General features: G+C 46.1%; 1 protein-coding gene and 1 long non-coding RNA gene across 9 annotated transcripts in view; one reads left to right on the forward strand and one right to left on the reverse strand.

Moving 5' to 3' along the window:
* The window catches only part of fbrsl1 (fibrosin-like 1), a 251,886-nt gene extending 242,808 nt beyond the window's left edge, over positions 1 to 9,078 (forward strand). For 5 of the 8 annotated variants that reach the window (XM_062543054.1, XM_062543056.1, XM_062543057.1 and 2 more), the window contains 8 exons: positions 870 to 941; positions 1,075 to 1,104; positions 1,312 to 1,383; positions 2,173 to 2,305; positions 3,500 to 3,583; positions 5,008 to 5,091; positions 6,054 to 6,345; positions 6,526 to 9,078. In XM_062543054.1, the coding sequence (XP_062399038.1) occupies positions 870 to 941; positions 1,075 to 1,104; positions 1,312 to 1,383; positions 2,173 to 2,305; positions 3,500 to 3,583; positions 5,008 to 5,091; positions 6,054 to 6,345; positions 6,526 to 7,858 (2,100 nt within the window). In that variant the 3' untranslated portion in view covers positions 7,859 to 9,078. The remainder of the gene's footprint in view (positions 1 to 869; positions 942 to 1,074; positions 1,105 to 1,311; positions 1,384 to 2,172; positions 2,306 to 3,499; positions 3,584 to 5,007; positions 5,092 to 6,053; positions 6,346 to 6,525) is intronic. The other 3 variants (XM_062543055.1, XM_062543058.1, XM_062543060.1) reach the window with 3 other exon arrangements.
* Positions 9,079 to 18,296: 9,218 nt separating this feature from the next.
* Positions 18,297 to 20,716, reverse strand: LOC134088884 (uncharacterized). Its single transcript, XR_009940007.1, has 2 exons — positions 20,091 to 20,716; positions 18,297 to 19,473 (listed from the first exon to the last, which is right to left on the reverse strand). It is a non-coding gene; the product is annotated as an uncharacterized LOC134088884 (long non-coding RNA).
* Between the last annotated feature and the right edge of the window lie 2,319 nt (positions 20,717 to 23,035).

The raw sequence follows: 23,035 nt of genomic DNA on the forward strand, positions 1-23,035 counted from the left end.
CTTTGCATTCTGTGTACAGGGAAAGCAGCTGCATTTGAACTAAAACAGCCCGAGATAAATCTGCCACAGCTTCTTGTACCCCCCCCCCCCCAACTCCCTCACTCAACCCCCAGCCCCCCCCCCCCCCCCCCCCTTCTCCCAACCAATAATGGACTATGCAAACAAGGTCCCTAAGCTGCTGGGGGCTTTAGCAGCGGTGAGCAGCCCGCTCGCTGGGAGATAAGCAGCCGCGGGGCTGGAGTGTGACGATCGGGCCCTGGCAGACGCCCAATGCCGCTGACCCTGTGTAAGCCACCAATCAAAGCTGGCCCAAATCCGCTGGCCTTATTCCCCCGCGGCTCCATTAAGACCTTTTGTGGCCGGCCTCCAGATGGTTAGAGCGCAGTTAGGCCCTTCCATTCAGCACCTTAAGCCGTGCTGGGCTCCAGGCTGTGGCGCCGAGAGAGAGGGAGAGAGAGAGAGAGAGAGAGAGAGGGAGAGAGGGAGAGAGGGAGAGGAAAGAGCAAGAGTGAGTGGCCGCTGTTCCAGCAGCCTTGCGGCTCTGGGATGGATTAAAGGGGCTGATCGCATCGCTGGCTCAAAAGCTGCGCGTGATTGGCTCGTTAGATTTGGCCGCCCGTTGATTTGTTTTTGGCTCCCCGGATGAAGTCAGCCGCCTTTTTTAAAGAAAAAAAAACAAAAAAAGCTCTCCCGCCCCAGTGAAGCCAGGCAGTAAGAACTTAATTGATAGAAAAACAGTTCCATCGATTTGGATGGATTTAGTTCACTTTGCTCACATTAAAATCTCACCTTCCATCAAGCTCATTATGTGCCGCTTACTACCATTTTTTCCCCCGGTCCTTCTAACACTCCTCCCCTGCCGTCTCTAGGCCTCTAATCCCCTGGATGTGGGCGCTCGGCCTGGAGCCATACCTCACACTCTCCTGCAGAAAGATCCCCGGGTAAGCTGGTGGCACTGCCGCTCCCTCCTAAATAGATCTTATTTTGATTTGGCGGGCGGCGGATACTTTGCGCTGCCCGCCTGCTGTTATTGGGGCCAAGTTGACTGACAGGTTTGACTTGTTGTTTTTCCAGGTACCCGATCCCTTCAGGACCTCAGTAAGAGTAAGTTTCGCTCAATTTCTTTCTCTTTTCTGTACTCTTACTCTCTCTCTGTCTCTCACTTTCTCTTTCTCTACTCTTGCGTTCTCTCTCTTTCTTTCTCTCTTTCTTTCTCTCTCTTGTTCTCTCTGTCTCTGTGAGATCTTCAATTTGCACTTAATGCCAAGGTCTTTGAGCTAACTGGTATCATTTTCCACCTACTTATTGCAGAAGCCTGGCAAATGGTGTGCGGTTCATGTACAAATCGCCTGGCAAATCTACCACCATCAGCAGAAGATGAAGGTAAGCCAGCTGAGCTCGCAGCTCAGGTGATAGTCACGAGGTCAGACACAAGGAGAGGTGTAACTTTTTTCCCCCTCCGGAAAAGCATAGCTTATGCAGGGATTGCATGGCTTTTTGTGTGTGGGTGTGTGAGTGAGAGAGACCCACTGGAAACTGCTGTCACCTACTGCTATCGCCTACTATTCGCCATCGCCTTGGTAGACTCATCCACATGGGGTCCTGTGCCCTCACAAATCCTCTGTGGGCGATAATGCGGCCTTAAACGTGTTTTGGAGTGCTTCTGTAACTTGGAGTCTCATATGCTTTCACATTCGCTTTTGTATCCACAGTTCTTTTTTCAGGTTATTTTAGTACCATTGTAGGGCTTTAAAGTCATAATACTTTTTTATAAGGACCTCTATCTCATTTTTTTCTCTCTCCACAAATGTATTCTCTCATCAACAAAGCCATTAGATTTGAGAACAATGGACGGCAGAAGAAAGGTTGTTATTGTAATTCTGCTCAGCACAAGAACACTTAACGGACCATTTTCAGTGTAGATTGCCGCATGCAATGTACCATAAGCCAAGATAGCGAGGCAAGCGGCAAGCATACTGATGTCGTCCTCTTGTATTTATGTATTTTAATTGTGCTCGGGCTCTCTGAATTCTTTATGAACACATTTCACATTAGAGAGTCCTGCTGGTCCCCAGAGGGCTGTTTTTTATGCGGGCGAGCTCGATCTCGCTAATGATGCCGCTGTTATTGCCCATCGCGTTTAATGTCCCCGTCTGTGTCCACCCCTCGCAGCAGATGCAGCTGGATCCTCACAAACTGGACATGAACGGGAAGCTGGACCTGTTCAGCCGGCCGCCCGGCCCAGGAGTCTTCCCAGGATTCCCGTACCCCCATGACCTGGCACGACCTCTATTCTCCTCCACAGGTCAGTGGGACTTCTCTCCCCTCCTCATCCTCCTCCTCTTCCTCCTCTTCCTCAGCCTCACAAATACAGGTGCCGGTTGAGCCAAGTTCTCCGGAGCAACCCCCTTCTTTTTCCAAAAGTCAAGATTGTTTTGGTCCACATCTCCTGGGAGTGAATGTGTTACAGCCATTTAGATTTTATGGTCTTATTGTTGTGAAATTGGCCAGCGAAACACCTATTATTTCTTGTTCCTCTCAGAGGGCAGTCATAGTGATTACCGTTACACTGAGCATTGTCTGAGCGTGTCAGCTGGTAGGCCACCGCTCCAACTGTGAATAACTTTCCTGTCATGCTCCTACCTGTAATTGACTGGTGGCCCTGCATTGAAGGGCAACACGAACACAGGTGCCCTTTAGGTTGTTATTATGCAGCATTGTGTCATAAATGAGCTTGTAATTGGCTCTCCTGGTAATGATTGTAACAAGCCAGGAGAGAGACTACACACATTTTCTTTCCCCACAAACAAGGTCAAGTCCTCAGACTTTCGACAGGCTGTCTTATTCGAGTCATAACAAAAACTCCCGGCCATGTGCAACCTTTACTTGCCCTCTGTGTGATGATACATGCATCCAGTGAATTTGTACACAAGTGTGGGGAAAAAAACATGTAGTCACAGGGGATGCAAATCTACTTAATTAGCTTTGTTTATCAGCTTAACACTCTGTAATCTGTGAATTTCTAAACCCTTTATAGCTGAAGTTTTCACTGTTAGCGCAGCCTAATTTAGCGCCGCACAGTCAATCACGGCAACTCTACCGAGGCAACGGTATGCTTATTGTAATACAAACAACAAAAAACTATCAGCAAATGCATTGGAGAAACACTGGTTTTAGATGGCAACTCAATATGTGCACCAATGTTGTCATACACCATATATCCTCTGTTGAGATAGCAGCCGTAGGCTTTTTGCTGGTGTGTATGGATAAGAAAAACATGCAAAAATGATTTATTATACATGTCCTAGTCTGTTGCCAGTGAGCTTTCAATCCTAGCTTAGCATAAAATTCAACCAACTTTGTAGGGGTCCATCGCAATGACGTACAGTATCACAAGGCTTAAAGCACAGTTTCAGTAACCTTAATGGACAGCTTAGCTATCTTCATCGCATACAGGTTGCAACCTCTTAAAATGGTTCCCCTTCATATTGCTCTGTAGGTTCAGGCCATCCAGCTGCTTCGCCCTATGGCCCTTCACCACACCACAGCGGATTCCTGCCCACGAGCCACCTGGCAGGTAAGCGTAAGTAGCCCCCCCATTTTTCATCTCCCTCCACTCTCCTTTGGTTAATATCTGTTTCTTTGTCAGCTCACTTGCCCCTTGTGATTAAGACTAGATGGTTACAACAGAGGAAAAAAAAGGGGTTACTTTTTTTCAAATTGTGCCATTGAAAATAGTTGTTGTTGAATTTCTGTGATTTTCTGCTATAGCCAGCTACAGGGTTTTCATGAAATTTCAAGATGTCCTCCTGACTTTAGTTCAGTGTATACTAGGAAAAGTTCAAATATCGAGCAGCTTTCTCAAAGTGTTATAGAAGAAAGAATATCAAAAGTGACATCTTTATAGAGACATCTTTGAACATTCCTCAGTGTATCCTCTGGCCTTACACTAAATAGATGGGTCTTTGTATTTTTTTTTTCTTTTTACCAGAATGGGTCTGGCTCAAACGATTTTTATAAAAACACATTTCTTGCTCGCCCTCCCCCAGGGATTTTGCAAGGTTGAATTGGGATTGTGCTGCCGTTCAGCAAATCACACTTTACCTTGGGTGAGGCCATTTCAATGGGCTCTTCAAAGTTTCCTTGGACCCATTCACAAAGCAAATAATTTGGCCCGTTGTATTCCGTGGCTTTTCTTTCCCATCTGAGGCATTGTGTGGATTCAGGGCTGCGGGGTGATTTCACAGGATAAGCGTCTGAGTCAATCCAATTTGGGTTCATAAGCACCTGGTGCACCGGGGTTGAACACAGGGGAAATGATGACGGGCAGGCGCCAGGATTTCTTGGTGCAGAAAACCCATCCATTGAATTTAGATTAAGGGGGAGGTTGAGACGAGATGCTACAGGCGCACAGTACAGTGGTGTATTCCGACGTGCGCTATGTTTATTGATGTATGGATTGTTTGTATAAAAGGTTTTTTATTATTATTTACGAATGCCTCATGTAAGGTAGGTAGCCATGGTTTTGTTTGTTTGTTTTTGAGGCTGTCTGAGAGATTGGATTTTGCCACGGTTAAACTGAGGATATTTGAGACAAGCTATAACAAATGTGAAGCACATACTGGGCCCGCTTTCAAATTTGGTCCGGCCAGTATGCGTCTGCCACAGCTCAGAACGCCTCACCCCACCCCTTGCTCAATGCCTTTTTCCCACAATCCATTGCTCCTCCGGCCACAACCCCCTGCCTGCAACCCTGTTAGGAGCGGGCGAGCCAGCTTGTGAAGCAGCCAACACTTACATACACACACACACACACACTCACACACACACACACATACACACAGGGCAAAAAAGAGACAGGATAGGAAGGCTTTACCCACCAAAAAAACAGGCAGAGGAAGAGAAAAAGGGAAATACCAGAGCTGGCTTGTAAGAGAAAAGCCGAGTGGAATGGTCCAACTCCTCCAGCCACCAAGCGCTCGCTAATCCCTGTTTGGCATTTTGCAGATCCTTTTAGTCGCTCCACTACCTTTGGCGGCCTCGGCAACCTTTCAAGCAGTGCCTTCGGAGGATTAGGCAACCCCTCGCTCGGTAAGCGCTCCTTGCCCCCTGTCCGCCCTGCGCCTTACGGCTAGACACAGTGGAGCTAAGCGTCAGACCACAGTGAGGGCGAGGAGAGGAGAGTTGGGGTGGGGAGGGGAGGGGTGGGGTGGGGGAGGGGAGGGATAGAAATAACGAAGGAAATCAAATAAACATAGGCACTTAGCTCTGCAAGAAAAATGCCAAAGAACATCTCAGGGAAGTGAACAAACAAGATAGGCATTACAAGCTAGCTACTACCCCAACTCCCTCGCCCCCCCCCCCCCCCCCCCCCCCCTCCTTGCTGCCAGGACTTAATCTGACATCTGCATGGCCAAAACTCATTCTCACAGGCAAGCTGTTTAGTTGCTTTTCATGCATTAATTACTTTGCCTAAGTGTTCTTAGACCAGTGTGGAGTGTGTTCTGTCCCTCTCCTTTCCTCTCTCTCTCTCTCTCTCTCTCTCTCACTCTCTCTCTGCCTTTCTCTCTCTCGCTCTCTGCCTACCACTGCCAAGCTGGGCACCCTCTAGTGAAATCGATTTGAGTGAAATAGAGACTCTGTGGAATGCTGAGTCCTGGCTTTTTCACAGCCCTCAACCCCGGAGGGCAATTCACTCACTCTCCACTGAAAAGTCCTTGAGACGGAGTGAATGGGGAGCAGGCCACTGGTCGGCCATCAGTCCAGGTAGAGAGGGGAAAACCATTAACCTCTCAGTCTTCTCAGAGAGCGGAGCCGCAGCGAGAGCTCAGGACTTGAGACAAAGACGAGGCTACTTTTTTTCTCTCTCTTTCTTTCTTTCTTTCTTTCTTTCTTTCTTTCTTTCTTTTCGCTCATGGTCAGTCTTGTCCATCTCTCTCTGTCTGTCTTTTGCTTTTTGCTTCTGGAGACTTCAATTCAGCTAGTCAAATGATGAGAGGTGCTCACAGTACCCTTTTTTTTGTTCCTTTCTTTTCTTTTCTTTTCTTCTCAAGGCGCCAACAACGTCTTTGGTCCAAAGGACGGGCCAGGGTTGCCTGGCTTCGGCAGTCCCCACCACGACACCTGGAACCGGCTCCACCGCACGCCTCCCTCCTTCCCGACCCCTCCGCAGTGGCCCAAGGCCGCGGAGGTCGAGCGGAGCAACTCGGCCAACAGCCACGAGCGCGAGCGAGAACGGGAACGAGAGAGGGAGAGGGAGCGGGAGCGAGAGCGAGAGAAGGAACGGGAGAGGGAGAGGGAGAAAAGGGATTCCTCCATCGGAAAAGAGGAGAAAGATAAAGACAGGTTTGTACGAGCGAACCAAAACATGAACTAGTTTGATCCGAAACTTTTTGCTCTTCCTTTGAGTTTTTTTGTTACACTTTCCAAAAAGCATTACATTATTTATCATACTACTTTTTTTTTGTTTTGCCTTTTCTTTGTTGATGCTAACTTGTCCTCACCCCTGATTCTCTGCACCTACAGGGATTCGTTGGATCGGAACCGCCACTCCAACCGGTCCTCCCCGGCCTCCGCCCCGGTCGGCTACCAAATCAGCAACCTGATTCGCTCCAACAGCCAGAACTCCAGCGACTCGGGCCGCCACCACAGCTCGGAGCGGTCCCGCGAGGCCGAGAAGGACATGCTGGAGCGCCACCGAGAGGCCGCCATGATGGCCGACATCAAGGTGAAGGAGAGCCGCTCGCCCGGCAAGGAGGTCCAGGAGCGGCGCTCCTCCGAGGACCCGTGCAAGCCCATTCACCGCTCGCCCTCGCCTTACTCCAAGGCCATCAACCCCGACACCGGTCTCAAGATGGCCGCCGTGGCCCCTCCTCCTCCTCTGCCCATGAAGGACGGCGACCGCAAGGAGCCGCCGTCCGAGATGATCCACAAGGTCAAGAACGACATGAAGATCAAGGAGGAGCGCAAGGAGGAGCAGGAGGTGATGGTGGTGGGGTCCGAGCCCTCCTCACAGCCCGCGGTGCCTCCCCCTCCACCTGCGCCTCCCGCCCCCTCCGGCCCGCACCACCTCCACCCGCAGATGGCCCACCAGCACCCTCCGCCCTCGCCGCGCTGCAGCGACCTCCCGACCTCGGCCGCCCTCCACGGCGTGCCCATGCCGCACTCGCTGCCGCTCTCCATGTCGGCCATGCACCAGATGGGCAGCCTGAACGTGCTGGACCGCGCCCGCATGGCGCCCTTCATGGGCGTGAGTCCGCTGGCGGCGGCGGCAGCGGCGGGCCGCGAGCGCCTGCAGCAGCACCCGGCCTTCAGCTGGGACCCGCTGCGCGAGGCCTACCGCAACCTGGACCTGCAGCGGCGCATGGACTTCCAGCTGCGCGCCGAGCAGGTGCAGCGCTTCCAGCAGGGCTCGCCGTACGCCGAGGCGGCCGAGCGCGGCTACCGGGAGCGCGAGCCGCACGACTACGCGCACCACGAGCACCTGATGGAGGTGCGGCGCGAGCAGGAGCGCATGCGGCAGCAAGTCGAGGAGCGCGAGCGCATGCACCTGCGCGAGGAGCTGGACCGGGCGCGCCTGCACCAGCTGCACCAGTCGCCCATGGAGGGACACCTCCCGCACATGCCCCCCTTCATGTCGCACCTCGGGGGGATGCCTTACCCGAGACTCAGCCCCTCTACCGGGCACAACGGCCTTCTCAACCGCACGCCTCCCACCGCAGCGCTAAGTGCCCCACCGCCACTCGTGCCCTCGGGGAGCGCCAGGCCGTCCTCGCCCAGACGGACTACCCCCCTCACCACCCAGGACCCCCGCGATTACTCCCCCTCCCGAAACCCCAAAGAGGTTGAGGCGCGATAGCTTCACTTATCTGGATTGACTTTGGAGAGGAGTCTCTCCCATTCTGAAGACAGAATGCACTTATTTTCCTGAGCGAAAATCAAAAATGTAAAAACAAATTGAAAGAGACGTGTATAAATTGTACAAAGATTTGTACAGCTGAAGAAGCACACGCCATTATTTTATATGGACTTGCAGAGAAGGTTGGTTTGGAAAAAAGTTGAAACTCAAAGCATATGTTCATTACCAATTTAAAAATTGATATTAATATATTAATCCAATTCTTCTATCATTTTTTCGTGTGAAAAGTGAAATTATGAAATGAGTTTGTACATTTCCTATTATCTTTCCATGTATAGACATTATTTTTATGAATTTGCATATTGTTGCATTACAGTATGTCACATTTCCCCCAATATCTATTCCTGTTCACTGTACGACCTAAATCATGTCCACAGTGGAGGCTGGATTTTTTTTTAAAGAATTGCTTGAACAGTCAATTTTCCCTACGGTACCTTAAAGTTCTCACTGCTGACGATTACATTACATTTACAAATTACATTTAAGGTGGTTTTGTTCACTTGGTTTGCCTTTGAGATACGCAGACAAAAGTGTATTATCCCTGTTTGGTTATTGTAAAGAAAAACAATGTAAATATCTTGTTGATATTCCTCGAGACGAAAAATTACCATGTAAATTTACTAGGCTTTTTAAATGTTTCTAGAAAAACAAAATTAAAATAAAATTGAAACCACTTCCGAAATGAAACCATGGTAACAGACCAGCCAGCGCAATCAAAAAGAAGGCAAGCATTAAAGCGCGGTCATAGAGTGAAGACATGCAATCTATGCAACAACGCATTGGAAGACCGTGATGGAGTACAACCTGCAAGTGATATTGGGAATATTTTATGAGGAAGGAACCTGGATTACTGACACCCATCTGTTTTTCAAACAAAGGATTACAAAACTGAACTAGAGCCTGCCAGGTCCAAGACAAACTTTCATAGAAACAAACCAGTCTTGCAGCCCTAGAGAACTTGGGAGGAGAGAGATTGATTGATTGATTGATTGATTGGGCGGCAATAGACTTTCTCTGTCGACCTTGTGGTGTTGTGCAGTTTCTTCTTTTCTTAGACTCTTGTATACAAAACAAGTAGAGTTTTAGGCGTGCAAAAAATGAAAAATGAACATTCATGGTTTTAAAAATGTACGGAATAAAGGTTGGACCTTATATCTGCAGACTGTCTGGTGCTTCATTTTAATGTGTGCTGCCAGTAGCATCATTGTGTCCTCAGACAGAGAGCTCATACTTAACGCCCATGCTCTATTAGCGGTGGAAAATGGCACCCGTAACCTGAGGTTAAACACTAATATGATGTCCCTGACCAAAAATGCAATACACCAATTCCCGCTGTGGAGAGCTTATGAATGTGCTTACTTTCTTTATTAGAGCCGTATCCAATAGCTCATTCATATTTTATTTCCAATTATTATCATTTTAGTCTGACATTTTCATGCAATAAAGTCTAGTCTTCCTCGCGAATCGATGAGATGAGGGGAGCGGGAGAAGGACTAATAGAACATTGATTTTGTGAGAAAGCAGGTTTTGAGTGTTTGTGTTGCAGGTAACCGTTATTGACTCACAGGCGAGCGGCGTATTGACCTGCGGTCTGCACTCATTAACAGAAGCAGTGCCTGGGAGGCAGGCGATCGGATGTGAGGGGAGAGAGAGAGGGAGCGAGTGCCCTCCGCCACCACCACCACTCTCCACCTCCACCTCCACCTCCTCCATGCTGCTCCACTCTTCTCCTTTCCACTCTCCTGCGTGTGTGTTTGGCTAATAAGCCCAGAAGGCCCTCTAGTCTCTCTCGAGCAGGAAGAGGAAGTGTAGGTCAGCACTGCTATGGCCCATTATCCGTCCACCTGGCTCTGGCCCCACTCTCTCTCTCCATCTCCCTCTCTCCCTCTCCCTCTCTCCCTCCCTCCATCTCTCTTCACCTCTCTTGCTCTGCCTCTCTCAGTGACTGTCCTGAGACCCACTATTCATCCTTCTAATGCCCTCCGCGCTTCCCATCTGTTTCTCGGCTAGTGACCCGCCTGGCTCACGTCCCCGGGTATCAGAGCGTAATGACAGCGCACATCAAACCTGCGAGGTCATTAAAGGATGTTATTGAAAATCAATGTCCCCCTGTGTCTGGCAGACCTCTAGGCACAGCTTTTTCGTGTTAAAAGGGGAGGGGGAGAGGGGGGGGGGTGTTAGGGGGAGGGGGGGTCTTGTGGACTAGATTGCCAGGCGGAAAACACCAGAGCGGTGCATTGGGAAGATTTAAAACGTGATCACTTTCAATTTGGGAGCGCTGTAATTGAGCCGGGGCGTGTGCAGAGTGAGAGCTGGTGTTTACTGCGCTGATCCTGGCTTTAGCGCCTGTGCTTTCTTGGCCAATCATTCAGTCTGCAGAGACAACTTACACCACCAGCCTGTAATTGCAGAGTGTTTTTTTTACTGTGTTGTTTACCTCAGGAAAACGCAGCCTGTCTCCCTCCTCTATTCACTGCATCAAACCTTTTTACATGGACAACCCATCCAGAGGTGTTGCTGTACAAAGGCCCATCGGTTTTGTTTATTGTGTTGCAAAGCTACGTACATTTTCTTTTTGACCTTTTCACCAAATCAATCTGTCGTCAGTCTTGGCCGATTTTCCTATCATTGCAAATCTTTGGGTATTGGGATTTTATGCACTTTCTTATCATGAGGTCATACCTGTCCAAATGCCCCCCACCAGACATGAAATAAACAAAAAGATAGGCCTGCTGTGGCTGTTTTTTTTTTTTTGTTAAGCAAGTTAATGTTTCCCATTGCTGAAATATCCCTGCGAGGGCCATTGCATTAGTTCCCACTTAGAGAGTGTTTTGGCAGTGGAGATTGGTAATGAGGCTGGGGCGCAATGATCACATTCGAATTGCACCAGGCACCATGGGACCTACAGATTTTGGGGGAGTTCCGCTCGGTGAGCAAGCCCATTATAACAGCACGGGTCCACTGCTGAGATTCCCTTCTTCAGTCAAATCAGCCAAGCAAGGCCCAGGGCTGTGTTGAATTGAAAATACCAAAAATCTAGAGACGGTATGTGCATACTCATTTACCCGGTGTAAGTATTTGTGTTCCATGTATGTTTGTAAACACGGAGTTGCGTTACGCTAAAGGGCGCGGTCGTAAATGTACCATGGTTATTATTTTATCTCCTTTAAAGGTTGCGTATGACTATTACTCAACTCCCACCCTAATCTTTTTATAGGTCTCCGCGTCAACAGATCAACAGCTGACATTTTCCAGGCCAGTCGCGTCACCGGAGCGTTGAGCAGAAAGCTGCCCAGACGGTGTGAATTCCAGTCAGCAGTGACAAAGTGCTGGCTAATGTCTTTGCACCTCCAGTCCAGTGGCAAACGCGCCCTGTGTCACGGCCCGGCGTAAAGCAACACACACGCGGGGGCCTGAAGTGTCAAATATAAATCAACACGTTTCAAAACAGAACTCTCTGTGAGCTAGCAGAGTGAGTGGAGCCCGGGTTGGGGGGCATAGCAGGAGGGAGATTGGGTGGGGAGAGGAGCTGCTGGTCAATTTAATTCTCTTCCTCCACTTTCATTCAAATTGGAGTGTCATTTGTTCATTTTACACACTCCCCCTACCCAATGCCCACACACTGGCAGTATTATGTATACGCGAGCTGTGCAAAATGTGTTGGGGGGGGGGGGGGGAAAGGAAACGTTTGTGCAGCTGGGTGCAGCTGGCAGAGGTAGTCCCTTCCCCTGAGTGGAGGTCGGAGAGCCTGGCATGGTGCCCTCGCCACCCTGTGCCTTGTGTGGGCCAACCAAGTGAAGAGTGAGGGGGAGGTGGAGAGAGAGAGGGAAAGGGAGAGAGGGGGAAAGAGGGCCCCCCTCAGAAGCTCTTGAGAGCGAGAATCTTGAAGCAGATCGTATGCACACAAAACCCCTTCCAATTTGGCACATTGGGAGTACACAATTAGTCATTGAGACGTTAATCAAATGTGCCTCCGTGTTCGACTGAGGGAGGGAAGGACGTTTTGCCAGCTGGTAACAACACGACACGCTTGGACGAGCCAAAAGTGTACTTTATTTAAATATTAAACTTGTCTTGACAGTATTCCTCTGGAGTTCTGTTAGCACGTTGCCTGGCCCAGTGTTAGCGGATTGCCTCAGAGCTATTTGGCAACGGCCAAGATGAAAGATTCTTTTCAGAGCCGCGGGAGGAGAATAAAGACTTATCCCACCAATGTCTGATGTTCATACGCATTTCTCACCACTTCACTTACAAGTACACATATTTTATCTGGCATGGTTGATTTTAATATCTCATACCTTTTTTTTTTTTTTCAAAGGCGACAGAATAGATTACTTGAATCAGCATAAATCTCTTGTAATGAAGGTACATTTGGCAGGGCATTTTAAGACTGTTATTAATATTATCATGGTGGATGGAGAAGAGCAATTACTCCTGAAATGAAAGATAGATCATGTAAATCTCTGTGTTTCCATTAAAGATGGAATACTCTGGTTCAAATTATATCTAATGGAAAATATCCTCTTCACTTTTTTTTAAAAATTTCACTCCCTAAATCCAGCTAGGGAGTTTCTGACTTCAACCAGTGTAGTACTACTGCAGTACATCTTTAAAATATTCCATTGCTTAAAGAAAGTGATGACACTTTGCATTAATACCAAGGCCAAACATACTGTACCTTGACACATTTGAACACATAGGCAGAGGATATTTTAGCAGTATATAAAGTTCCTATTTAGTGCATAAGCCTCATACTGTAGCTCTTTAGTGTCTGTAAAAGCTCTTGTGAGTGATAACAAGGGGGGGGGGGGGGCACTTCAGTAGTGTGTTTACAGTGCTCCTTGCACTTAACATAACAATGTTATGTTGTTTTGTCTGAGCACAATGGCTAACCCAAACACAATGTTCAGTGGGGGAAAACAATTTGTCTCCACCTGCCAGCAAAAGTGCTCCCAGTGCAGAGCACATTGACACCAAAGAAAATGGATCAATTACAGTAAGCCTTTGTTTGGGACCGGCTGTCTGTTTCCTGCTCTTTCCAGTTTTTGGTTAGCAACGCCTCCTGATTCCATCAGGTTGTGTGAGAGACCTGGAAGCTCCACCTCATGCTGTGTCCGTGTGACTGGAAGCATTTTAGCTTTGTCAAGCTCAAATGGTGCTCTTCACAAGAAGGACAAAGGTGTTTAAACGTGTAGAAAGTATTTTAGATATGACTTTAAAATAAATGGAAGGTACAAAATCCTCCTATGAATGTTCATAGCATTTGCACCTTCCATTCACTTCCCTTTTTCCTGTATTGGTGGAAGAGTACTCAATATTAAGACCTCAAACTGTCGTGTGTTTTGGAAAGGCCTTGGTGTTCATTTGGCAGCTGTAGCTCTACTTTGCTTATCAGACCCCTCACGTGTATTTTGATGCTATCTGCTTCCTAAAGTTATTATGCATACTGTATACCACACACATTCATGTAAGTTGTTGCTATTGTCTAGCTACACGTTTGAGGAAGGAGTTGGTGTTGATATAGGTAAATTGATGCTTTGAGAATACAACACAAGAAAAACATCATCCTTTCAAATTGTTCTTAAAGAAAACACACAAAGCGATCATGTCTGAGGCTGTGTTCAGAAGCCCACTGAATTGCTGTCATGCTGATTGTGTGTGTGTGTGTGTGTGTGTGTGTGTGTGTGTGTCTGTGTGTGTCTGTGTGTATCTGTGTACACAAACCATTGTATTCTGGAAGTGATCTCCTGTTGATTTGCTAAGTGTGCATAGCCGGCATGGATTCTCAGCCAGGTATTGTTCAAAAAGTTCACATCAGAAAAACTCCAATCGCACAAAAGGGTGCTGGAACAGTTGTTTTCAAATAGAGAGAAATGGGTGGATTTATGTTAAGTACATGATGCAGCCCGACATAATTCAGTTCTTTCAGTTCTTCAGTACCTTCATTGGCACCATGTTTTCACACCATTTCTGTCAGCCTTTGTGAAGGAAAAATACTTTGTGTTGGCACACTATACTTACATTGTGTTCATGGGTCGCTACCGGTCAGATTTCACCACAAAGAATAGCACAGACAGCCAACGACTGGCTCTCACTCGAAAAACCTGAAATAGATTGTTGCCTGATTGCTAAACCCATGACATTCCACAGAGCTGACATCACCGCAGACAAGATAAAAAAAAAAATGTTATCATCTCGTCTTGTTTTAGTTGTCACATACTGACACCGCTACAGTCGTTCAGACCCGGAGCTGACCTCTATTTTAACCGGAGCACTAATGTACACATTGTTGTGTTTGGTATTATTTATCTAGTGTCAACTGGGGAGCAATATGGGTGCACACACTAATAAAGCGATAGCAGATGACTTCGGAAACTGGCCCTATCCACAGAAACGCGAAGCATTCCACCGCTGGCTGAGAGAGATTGGGGGCCTGGACTGTGTAGCAGGCCCCATCTGGCAGCGTGCTTTGAAAAAGCACTTATCTGGTATCTGTGCAGGAGCACACGATAACACTCCCCTATCTTATCTCGCTCTGTTCGTTAATGTCACAGCTTAAGGGCTGTTTCCCCACTTGCACCAGGATCTGCAGAGTGGATTGTTTGCAGATTAGCCAAGAGGGCCTTTGTAAGCTTGGACGACGGACAGAAAAACACACCCCAAATGCCTACCTTGCCCTGCAGAAGTTCCCATGTGTACGTGCGACGGCCCACTGTTTGCTTAAAGTCGCGATAAGATCTCCACACTGAGGAAGGTAAATATAGTCTAACTGTATTCAATGTGATTGAGGCATTTCAAAATTACCTCTGACACGCCACAACATCAAATAATACGAAAGCACATACGTGTTGCCATAAACGATTTGACCTCCATTTTGAGAGCACTGGGTGTGTTTTTCACAGAATGTTTTCATATTACAAATAGCTGTGCTGTGTCACATGGCATTTTGAGGAAACATGTTGCAATTATCTTACTATGGAATAAGGCCATGCCAAGCTCCATTGACTTCAGACATCTGGCTATCTCTCTGTACCCTTGGCTACACAGTGACTCACTCAGCAGTTGGCTTGGGTGTTGAAGGCCAGCTATTTAGCACATCAAAACAACAAGGACCGATATCAAGCAGGCCCTGTCCATGGCTTGTTGCTGTGCCGCCCAAGAATGTCTCTTATCTGGCTCTCGGCTTGTCGGTTTATGTCGCCAAAGCAGATGCCCACATTCTCTCCCGTGTGTTGCACTCTGGGAGAAGTGTAGCCATGACAGACAGGTCACGTCGAAGTGGCGAGGAGGATTTAACTCTTGGAGGGATTTCCTGAGCCTCAAGGAACGGGGGAGGGGAGAGAAAGTGCCGGACAAAGAGATGGGTTGCCAGAGCTGTCAGGGCTGTAGTGGTGTGTGTCGCCACGGTTGTCAGGAGCTAAACACATTCCCCCTTAAGCTGTTCCTGCACCTGATCATCTTTCAGTCTCTGAAACAGCCACACACACACACACACACACACACACACACATTTGTGCACACATATGTACGCATACACACACATGTGCACATGTACACACACACACACACACATCATTTCCTTCTTTGTTATTAGCATTGCCTCTATAGGAGTCAGGCCTAATTTCAGCAAGCTGTGTGCAATCAGGTCCTGTTCATTTCCCACCCAGTCCGCACTCACTGTTGTTACTGGATCCTTTTGAAATGAAAAGTTTAAGTGTGGCGTAATTATCCGTCGGAGGTTATTATGAAATCCAATAATAATCCACAATGTAAGTGATTTTTATTTCCTTGTAATCTTAATCACCCAGCGGCCCTAAAATGGGGCGTTTTTCAAAAGGCACACACAGGAGGCTTTGAATGCTCCGGCATTTTTTAAATGAAGTGGCTGGGGCCTCTGTGCTCTCTCCCTCTCTCTTTCTCTCTCCCTCTCTCTTTCTCTCTCTCTCTCTCTCTCTCTCTCTCTTTCACTCCCTCTCTCTGCTCTTTTGTCTTTTGATTTCCAGCGCCAGGGCTTGACAGTGCGGGAGACACGGGGGATTTGTCAGTGTGTGATCACGGAGACCCTTTGACAAATGAGTGAATTTGGCAGGAGTGGCAGAGGTAGGGCCCTGGGCTCTGTCTGCGGACTGAGAGATTGGTCCTGCATGGGCTCCTGTGAATGTAGCAATTCAGAGTAAAAAATGACTCACACAATGACATCTGTGGAGGCGATGAGATTCCGTAAAATCAGACCAATATTTGTCCACTTTGCTCCGAGCAAATAGTCTGTTTCACATGTATCGTCCAAATGAAAGGGCACAAACAATCTCAGCATTTTTGTTGAAAGATTACCTCAAATGCAATGCATTTTCACCTAATGTGGAATGGAAATTAGAGGCAGCCGTAGGTGGAAAATATTCTGTTGCCAGAAGCATGGATATACATTTCGATTCATGTCAATCTTGGGATGAATTATGAACATATGTGCAATATTTTGCAGTTAATCACATTTGAGTTGAAACATTATTTTATAAAGCATCATGTTGTGTATAGCCTACTTATCCCATACATTGCAGACCAATAGCTTTTGGTACACTGTGGTCATATTTTTTGTCCAAATACTGGCAAACATAATGTCACCCTCCTTTTGCTTATAACTCATGGCATCAAAGACAGCAAGGAGCTTGACAAAAGAATAATATCAATGTTCTTTTTTTTTCAGTTTAAGACATTGTGTAAAAACATTTAGGACAATTTGGACCCTATAGCCATGGTTTGGTCTGAATTCTATGGATTAGCCATTTTCCCTAAAGCTGCTAACAATCTATGGAGTTTCGTTTGTGCCAAAAAGTTCAAACAATACTTTTTCAAATTCAAACAAAAATCAATTAATCAAAATACCAAATACAAAATCTAAACAAAAAAAATAAAGTCGAAAAAAAAAATCTAAACTCGCAAACAAATTATTTGTGTAGTTGCAAAAAAAAACTGTTTGAATAACTTGTCTTTTGGTTTACAATAACAACAGTCATTTGCAGCGACATCATTCGTTTGTTTGCTCCTGGCTTTTTCAGTTTCGATTCTGGCTCTCGCGTTTGCGCTGCCTGTTTCTTTGCTTGCGATTCTGGCACAAACTTCACATGTGGGTGGGTGTCTGTGGGGTGCATTCCTATTGGCTGATGCGTTTTGACTGACAGCTTTACTATGGATTCAAGCGCAAGAGCTACCCACCTCCCCCCCAGGTAGTGGTGCAACGCTCTTTTTGGCCACTATGTACAGGTATATGCGATGTGGCGCTATTGAGCACAGTATGTCAACCGCCATATGAAGAAGAAGAAGATATTGACCACAGTAAGTAGTTCCGTGGAGCTAGCTACACCAAAGCCATCGATGGGCTACACGCGTTATGGACTCAAAACAATGGGTTTTCCTCACTACTCATTAACCCAAGGTAAGAAGTGTAATCTAATTTGTTATGGGTCTAATTTTCACGTTTATGTGGGATGTTATGGCGTAGTTGTTACAATACTGACGCTGGTTTTAAGGTATCAGATGGCTATCTTAGCATCGTAGGTTTGTCCACATACAAACGAGGCTTTTGATGAAATGTCGCACTACAGTAGCCTAAATTATGAATTCATTGTGAACGTTTGGAGACCACAGACATAGTATAACCTTAGTTAGAGTATTGGTTCATTTGCCTGAGAAAGACCCAAGGGTCGAAACGTTACTTTTTGTAAACATGGGAGCTCAAGCAGTGTTGCCAACGTTACCTTCTTCTGTTACATCTCCCCAGGAAATGTTATTAAGCACTGTGACCAGCTCTGTCTTTTGATTAGTACATGTAATTTGTCTTTTGCTTGTGCTTGTGTGTTTGTGCAGAACAACTCATCGTGATGGAGCACCTGTACTCCCTGATACAGCAGGATCTGAGGGGATTCCTCAGACAGGACGCAGATGTGGATTGACAACATCCTGCAGTTTGACTTTATTAGAATAAGTGTTGTTTTGAATAAAGGACAATAAAATTGAATTATTTTACATACTACTTACTGTATGTTAACCTGACTCACCACTTGAATTTCGTTCCACCTAGCTCCTCACATTCATCTGGAACTACTCCATTGGAAATGTATTTCAGAAGGCAGGGCCTTGTCAAAACTCCTTTCATATGATTGGATAAACTAATTTGACATGCTACTACAACAGGGGTGGGCAAACTAAGGCCCAGGGGCCACATGCGGCCCTCTGCTCTGTTTCATGTGGCCCGCCATGAAGTCAAACACATAAAATTAAATGTGGCCTGTTGTTACATGAACCTGATATACATCCATCACACAGCATGGTTTCATAACTGATGTGCTATGTTTGTCAATGAAAACAAGAGAACAGGCCGCACTATGCATAAGCAATCACCATTTATTCACACAGACGCGCTTCGGCGCTCTGCCTTCCCAGTATGTTTGTCAATACCATCATCAAGCTGTACTTTTGGGAACTCTGACTGAATAAATACATTTTTTTGGAAGATAACATCACTTTTTCATTGCTTAATTAATCATAGCATATAAGCTTACCATTCTTAACATCCAACTACTTGGTAACTTTGTAATGTAGCTTGGCATTTTCTGCCTCTCGGATGCGTGCGCAGCCAGTATAGTTGGTAAACGAGAAACCTATGTATATCAACAATAACAGCAATATCAATATCAACAGTCACAACAGTGTCCACGTCCACTGGGTGTGCAAGGGACCAGGCAGAGTCAGCTAGTCATGTGCGGAGCATAGCTGCGTTTTTTGGTTTGTAAAGGACACAGCAGGAGAAGGGTGAGCTGGGTTTGTGGCGGCTGGAAGTCTGCAGGTGTGCAACGGACCGGGCAGAGCCAGCCGGGTGTGTGAGGGAGAGAGCAGCGTCTGTTGGGAGTGTGAAAGCCACAGATTTCAGAGCCACCCTGAGGGGCTGGGCAAAGCCTGCTGTGTGTGTTAGAGACACAACAGGGTCTGTTGGGTGTGTGAGGGATGGGGTACAGCGCATTGTGTATGTGAGGGACACAGCTAGATCCATCGGGTGTGTGAGTGATGGGGTACAGCGCATTGTGTATGTGAGGGACACAGCTAGGTCCATCGGCTGTGTGAGGGATGGGGTACAGTGCATTGTGTATGTGAGGGACACAGCTAGGTCCATCGGGTGTGCGAGGGGTGGGGCAGGGCAGAGCCTGCAGGTACTGTGGAGCAGAGTCTCTCAGGTATGTGAGGCACACAATAGGATCCACCAGGTGTGTGAAAGACGCAGCGGACTCTGTCTGGTGTGTGGTGCTGTGCTGCAGATGGAGAAGAGGCCGTCAGCTGTGCTGTGTTGTGCTGCAGATGAAACAGGGACCGATGGTTGTGATGGCAATGAAGCAGAGGTTGACCAAAGACGTGTATGGGACAAAGGTGTGTATGGGACAGAGAAGAGGTCGGTTGAACAGGTCAAACTGCAGGATGTTGTCAATCCACATCTGCGTCCTGTCTGAGGAATCCCCTCAGATCCTGCTGTATCAGGGAGTACAGGTGCTCCATCACGATGAGTTGTTCTGCACAAACACACAAGCACAAGCAAAAGACAAATTACATGTACTAATCAAAAGACAGAGCTGGTCACAGTGCTTAATAACATTTCCTGGGGAGATGTAACAGAAGAAGGTAACGTTGGCAACACTGCTTGAGCTCCCATGTTTACAAAAAGTAACGTTTCGACCCTTGGGTCTTTCTCAGGCAAATGAACCAATACTCTAACTAAGGTTATACTATGTCTGTGGTCTCCAAACGTTCACAAAGAGTGGACCTCCAGAGATCGCCAGGGCCATTGATGAACTGACCACAGATAGATCGCACCATCGCGCTCATACTATGCTAGACTACCGTTGACAACATAGCGATATTTCATGACATAATCGGACACATACGCTTATATAACGCGAGGACATTAACAATATACTTCTGAACAAATAAATACATGGTATGAATTCATAATTTAGGCTACTGTAGTGCGACATTTCATCAAAAGCCTCGTTTGGATGTGGACAAACCTACGATGCTAAGATAGCCATCTGATACCTTAAAACCAGCGTCAGTATTGTAACAACTACGCCATAACATCCCACATAAACGTGAAAATTAGACCCATAACAAATTAGATGACACTTCTTACCTTGGATTAATGAGTAGTGAGGAAAACCCATTGTTTTGAGTCCATAACGCGTGTAGCCCATCGATGGCTTTGGTGTAGCTAGCTCCACGGAACTTACTGTGGTCAATATCTTCTTCTTCTTCATATGGCGGTTGACATACTGCGCTCAATAGCGCCACATCGAATATACCTGTACATAGTGGCCAAAAAGAGCGTTGCACCACTACCTACTGGGGAGGGGAGGGGGGTGGGTAGCTCTTGCGCTTGAATCCATAGTAAAGCTGTCAGTCAAAACGCATCAGCCAATAGGAATGCACCCCACAGACACCCACCCATATGTGAAGTTTGTGCCAGAATCGCAAGCAAAGAAACAGGCAGCGCAAACGCGAGAGCCAGAATCGAAACTGAAAAAGCCAGGAGCAAACAAACGAATGATGTCGCTGCAAATGATTGTTGTTATTGTAAACCAAAAGACAAGTTATTCAAACAGTTTTTTTTTTGCAACTACACAAATAATTTGTTTGCGAGTTTAGATTTTTTTTGCGAGTTTAGATTTTTTTTTTTCGACTTTATTTTTTTTGTTTAGATTTTGTATTTGGTATTTTGATTAATTGATTTTTGTTTGAATTAGAAAAAGTATTGTTTGAACTTTTTGGCACAAACGAAACTCCATAACAATCTAAACCAAAGATTATAGAGCAGAACATACTTAGAATCTTTGCTCTATACTAGCACCCTAAACTGTGTCCACTAGACCAGAGAATCCACACCTTGAGCTCTTTACAATGTTCACTGAATGTTCCATATCATGAAGGAATGATTCCAAATGAAGTGATTAGTATCCTGTGTCAGTGGTGTGTTATTTCAGTAAATCCATTACTGTCTGTTCGTATTAGAACCACATACTGAATTATGGTCATTTTTCAAGAGAAATATCCAGCAAATCATATTAGTACAGTAATTGCAATGCAATCATCTTCTAGTCAATCTTTATTACAGTCAAGTCAGACACACACAGAGTACACCGTTGACTCTCCTTGACTGACATTAAATTCATTGCTTATGCATTGTGTTTATTTGCCCATAGGCACACACAATTCAAATCACTACCGGTGGTAACAAATTACTATACATGCACTGATGTAATTGCCTTTTTGAGTCATATGTACATTCTATAAATGTTTTCCTGCGAAATTTCAGCCAGAATAGGTCTGCATTGATAGTAAGGATTGTGGAGGCGCTTTTTCATGGCTTTGTGTTGCTTGGCAGAGAGGTGGCTTACAAAGAACAAGTGCTACCCCTAGTGGTAAGTCAGGCAAATTGCACATGGGTCTTTGTTCCTATACTTCATAAGATAACAGGACACTAATGCTTAATGAGTGAAGTAATTAGATGCAGACTGGCTGAGATTATATTTAACAGCAATATGCACAACTTTGGCCTTTCATATAACACTGCTAATTATTTGTCACTGATTAAATTAAAATGGTAGTTTTGATGTTGCATAATTAATTGTTTTATGCATATTTAGATTCACAAAATTAAACAGACGAAAGAGCGAGTGAAGTAAACACTATGAGTGTGTTCTTACGTTCATTTTTGGGCTTTTCTCTGTCTTGTATATTTCATCAAATGATGAATAGAGCTTTTGTGTGTGTGGACACGTGTCCCTGTGTATGTTCAGGCCCGACCTCAAGAAGGAATTAACACGTTGGAAAAGCTCATATACTCACCAGTCTTCCCTCTGGCCATTCTGTCAGGAAGAATATCAGAGATTAGCTGCCTGTGTAATAAGGAATTGCTCAGTAATTGACTATATACAGTATACAGTACTTACAGTATATAGTGTATAGTATAGGCCTACTTATATTCCACAGACGGCTCTCGTATATTTCCGGTGGGGTGTCAGCTATTGTAGTGGCTATACACTACCGTTCAAAAGTTTGGGGTCACCCAGAAAATTTTGTGTTTTCCATGAAAAGTCACACTTATTTACCACCATGAGTTGTAAAATGAATAGAAAATATAGTCAAGACATTGATAAGGTTAGAAATAATGATTTTTATTTGAAATAATATTTTTTTTTCCCTTCAAACTTTGCTTTCGTCAAAGAATCCTCAATTTGCAGCAATTACAGCATTGCAGACCTTGGGCATTCTAACTGTTAATTTGTTGAGGTAATCAGGAGAAATTTCACCCCATGCTTCTAGAAGCCCCTCCCACAAGTTGGATTGGCTGGATGGACACTTCTTGCGTACCATACGGTCAAGCTGCTCCCACAACAGCTCAATGGGGTTTAGATCTGGTGACTGCGCTGGCCACTCCATTACAGATAGAATACCAGCTGCCTGCTTCTTCTCTAAATAGTTCTTGCACAACTTGGAAGTGTGCTTTGGGTCATTGTCCTGTTGTAGGATGAAATTGGCTCCAATCAAGCGCCGTCCACAGGGTATGGCATGGCGTTGCAAAATGGAGTGATAGCCTTCCTTATTCAGAATCCCTTTAACCCTGAACAAATCTCCCACCTTACCAGCACCAAAGCAACCCCAGACCATCACGTTACCCCCACCATGCTTGACAGATGGCGTCAGGCACTCTTCCAGCATCTTTTCAGTTGTTCTGCGTCTCACAAATGTTCTTCTGTGTGATCCAAACACCTCAAACTTCGATTCGTCCGTCCATAACACTTTTTTCCAATCTTCCTCTGTCCAATGTCTGTGTTCTTTTGCCCATATTAATCTTTTTCTTTTATTGGCCAGTCTTAGATATGGCTTTTTCTTTGCCACTCTGCCCTGAAGGCCAGCATCCCGGAGTCGCCTCTTCACTGTAGATGTTGACACTGGCGTTTTGCGGGTACTATTTAATGAAGCTGCCAGCTGAGGACCTGTGAGGCGTCTATTTCTCAAACTAGAGACTCTAATGTACTTATCTTCTTGCTGAGTTGTGCAGCGGGGCCTCCCACTTCT

The sequence above is a fragment of the Sardina pilchardus genome, chromosome 8, assembly GCF_963854185.1.
Source record: "Sardina pilchardus chromosome 8, fSarPil1.1, whole genome shotgun sequence".
NCBI lineage: Eukaryota > Metazoa > Chordata > Actinopteri > Clupeiformes > Clupeidae > Sardina > Sardina pilchardus.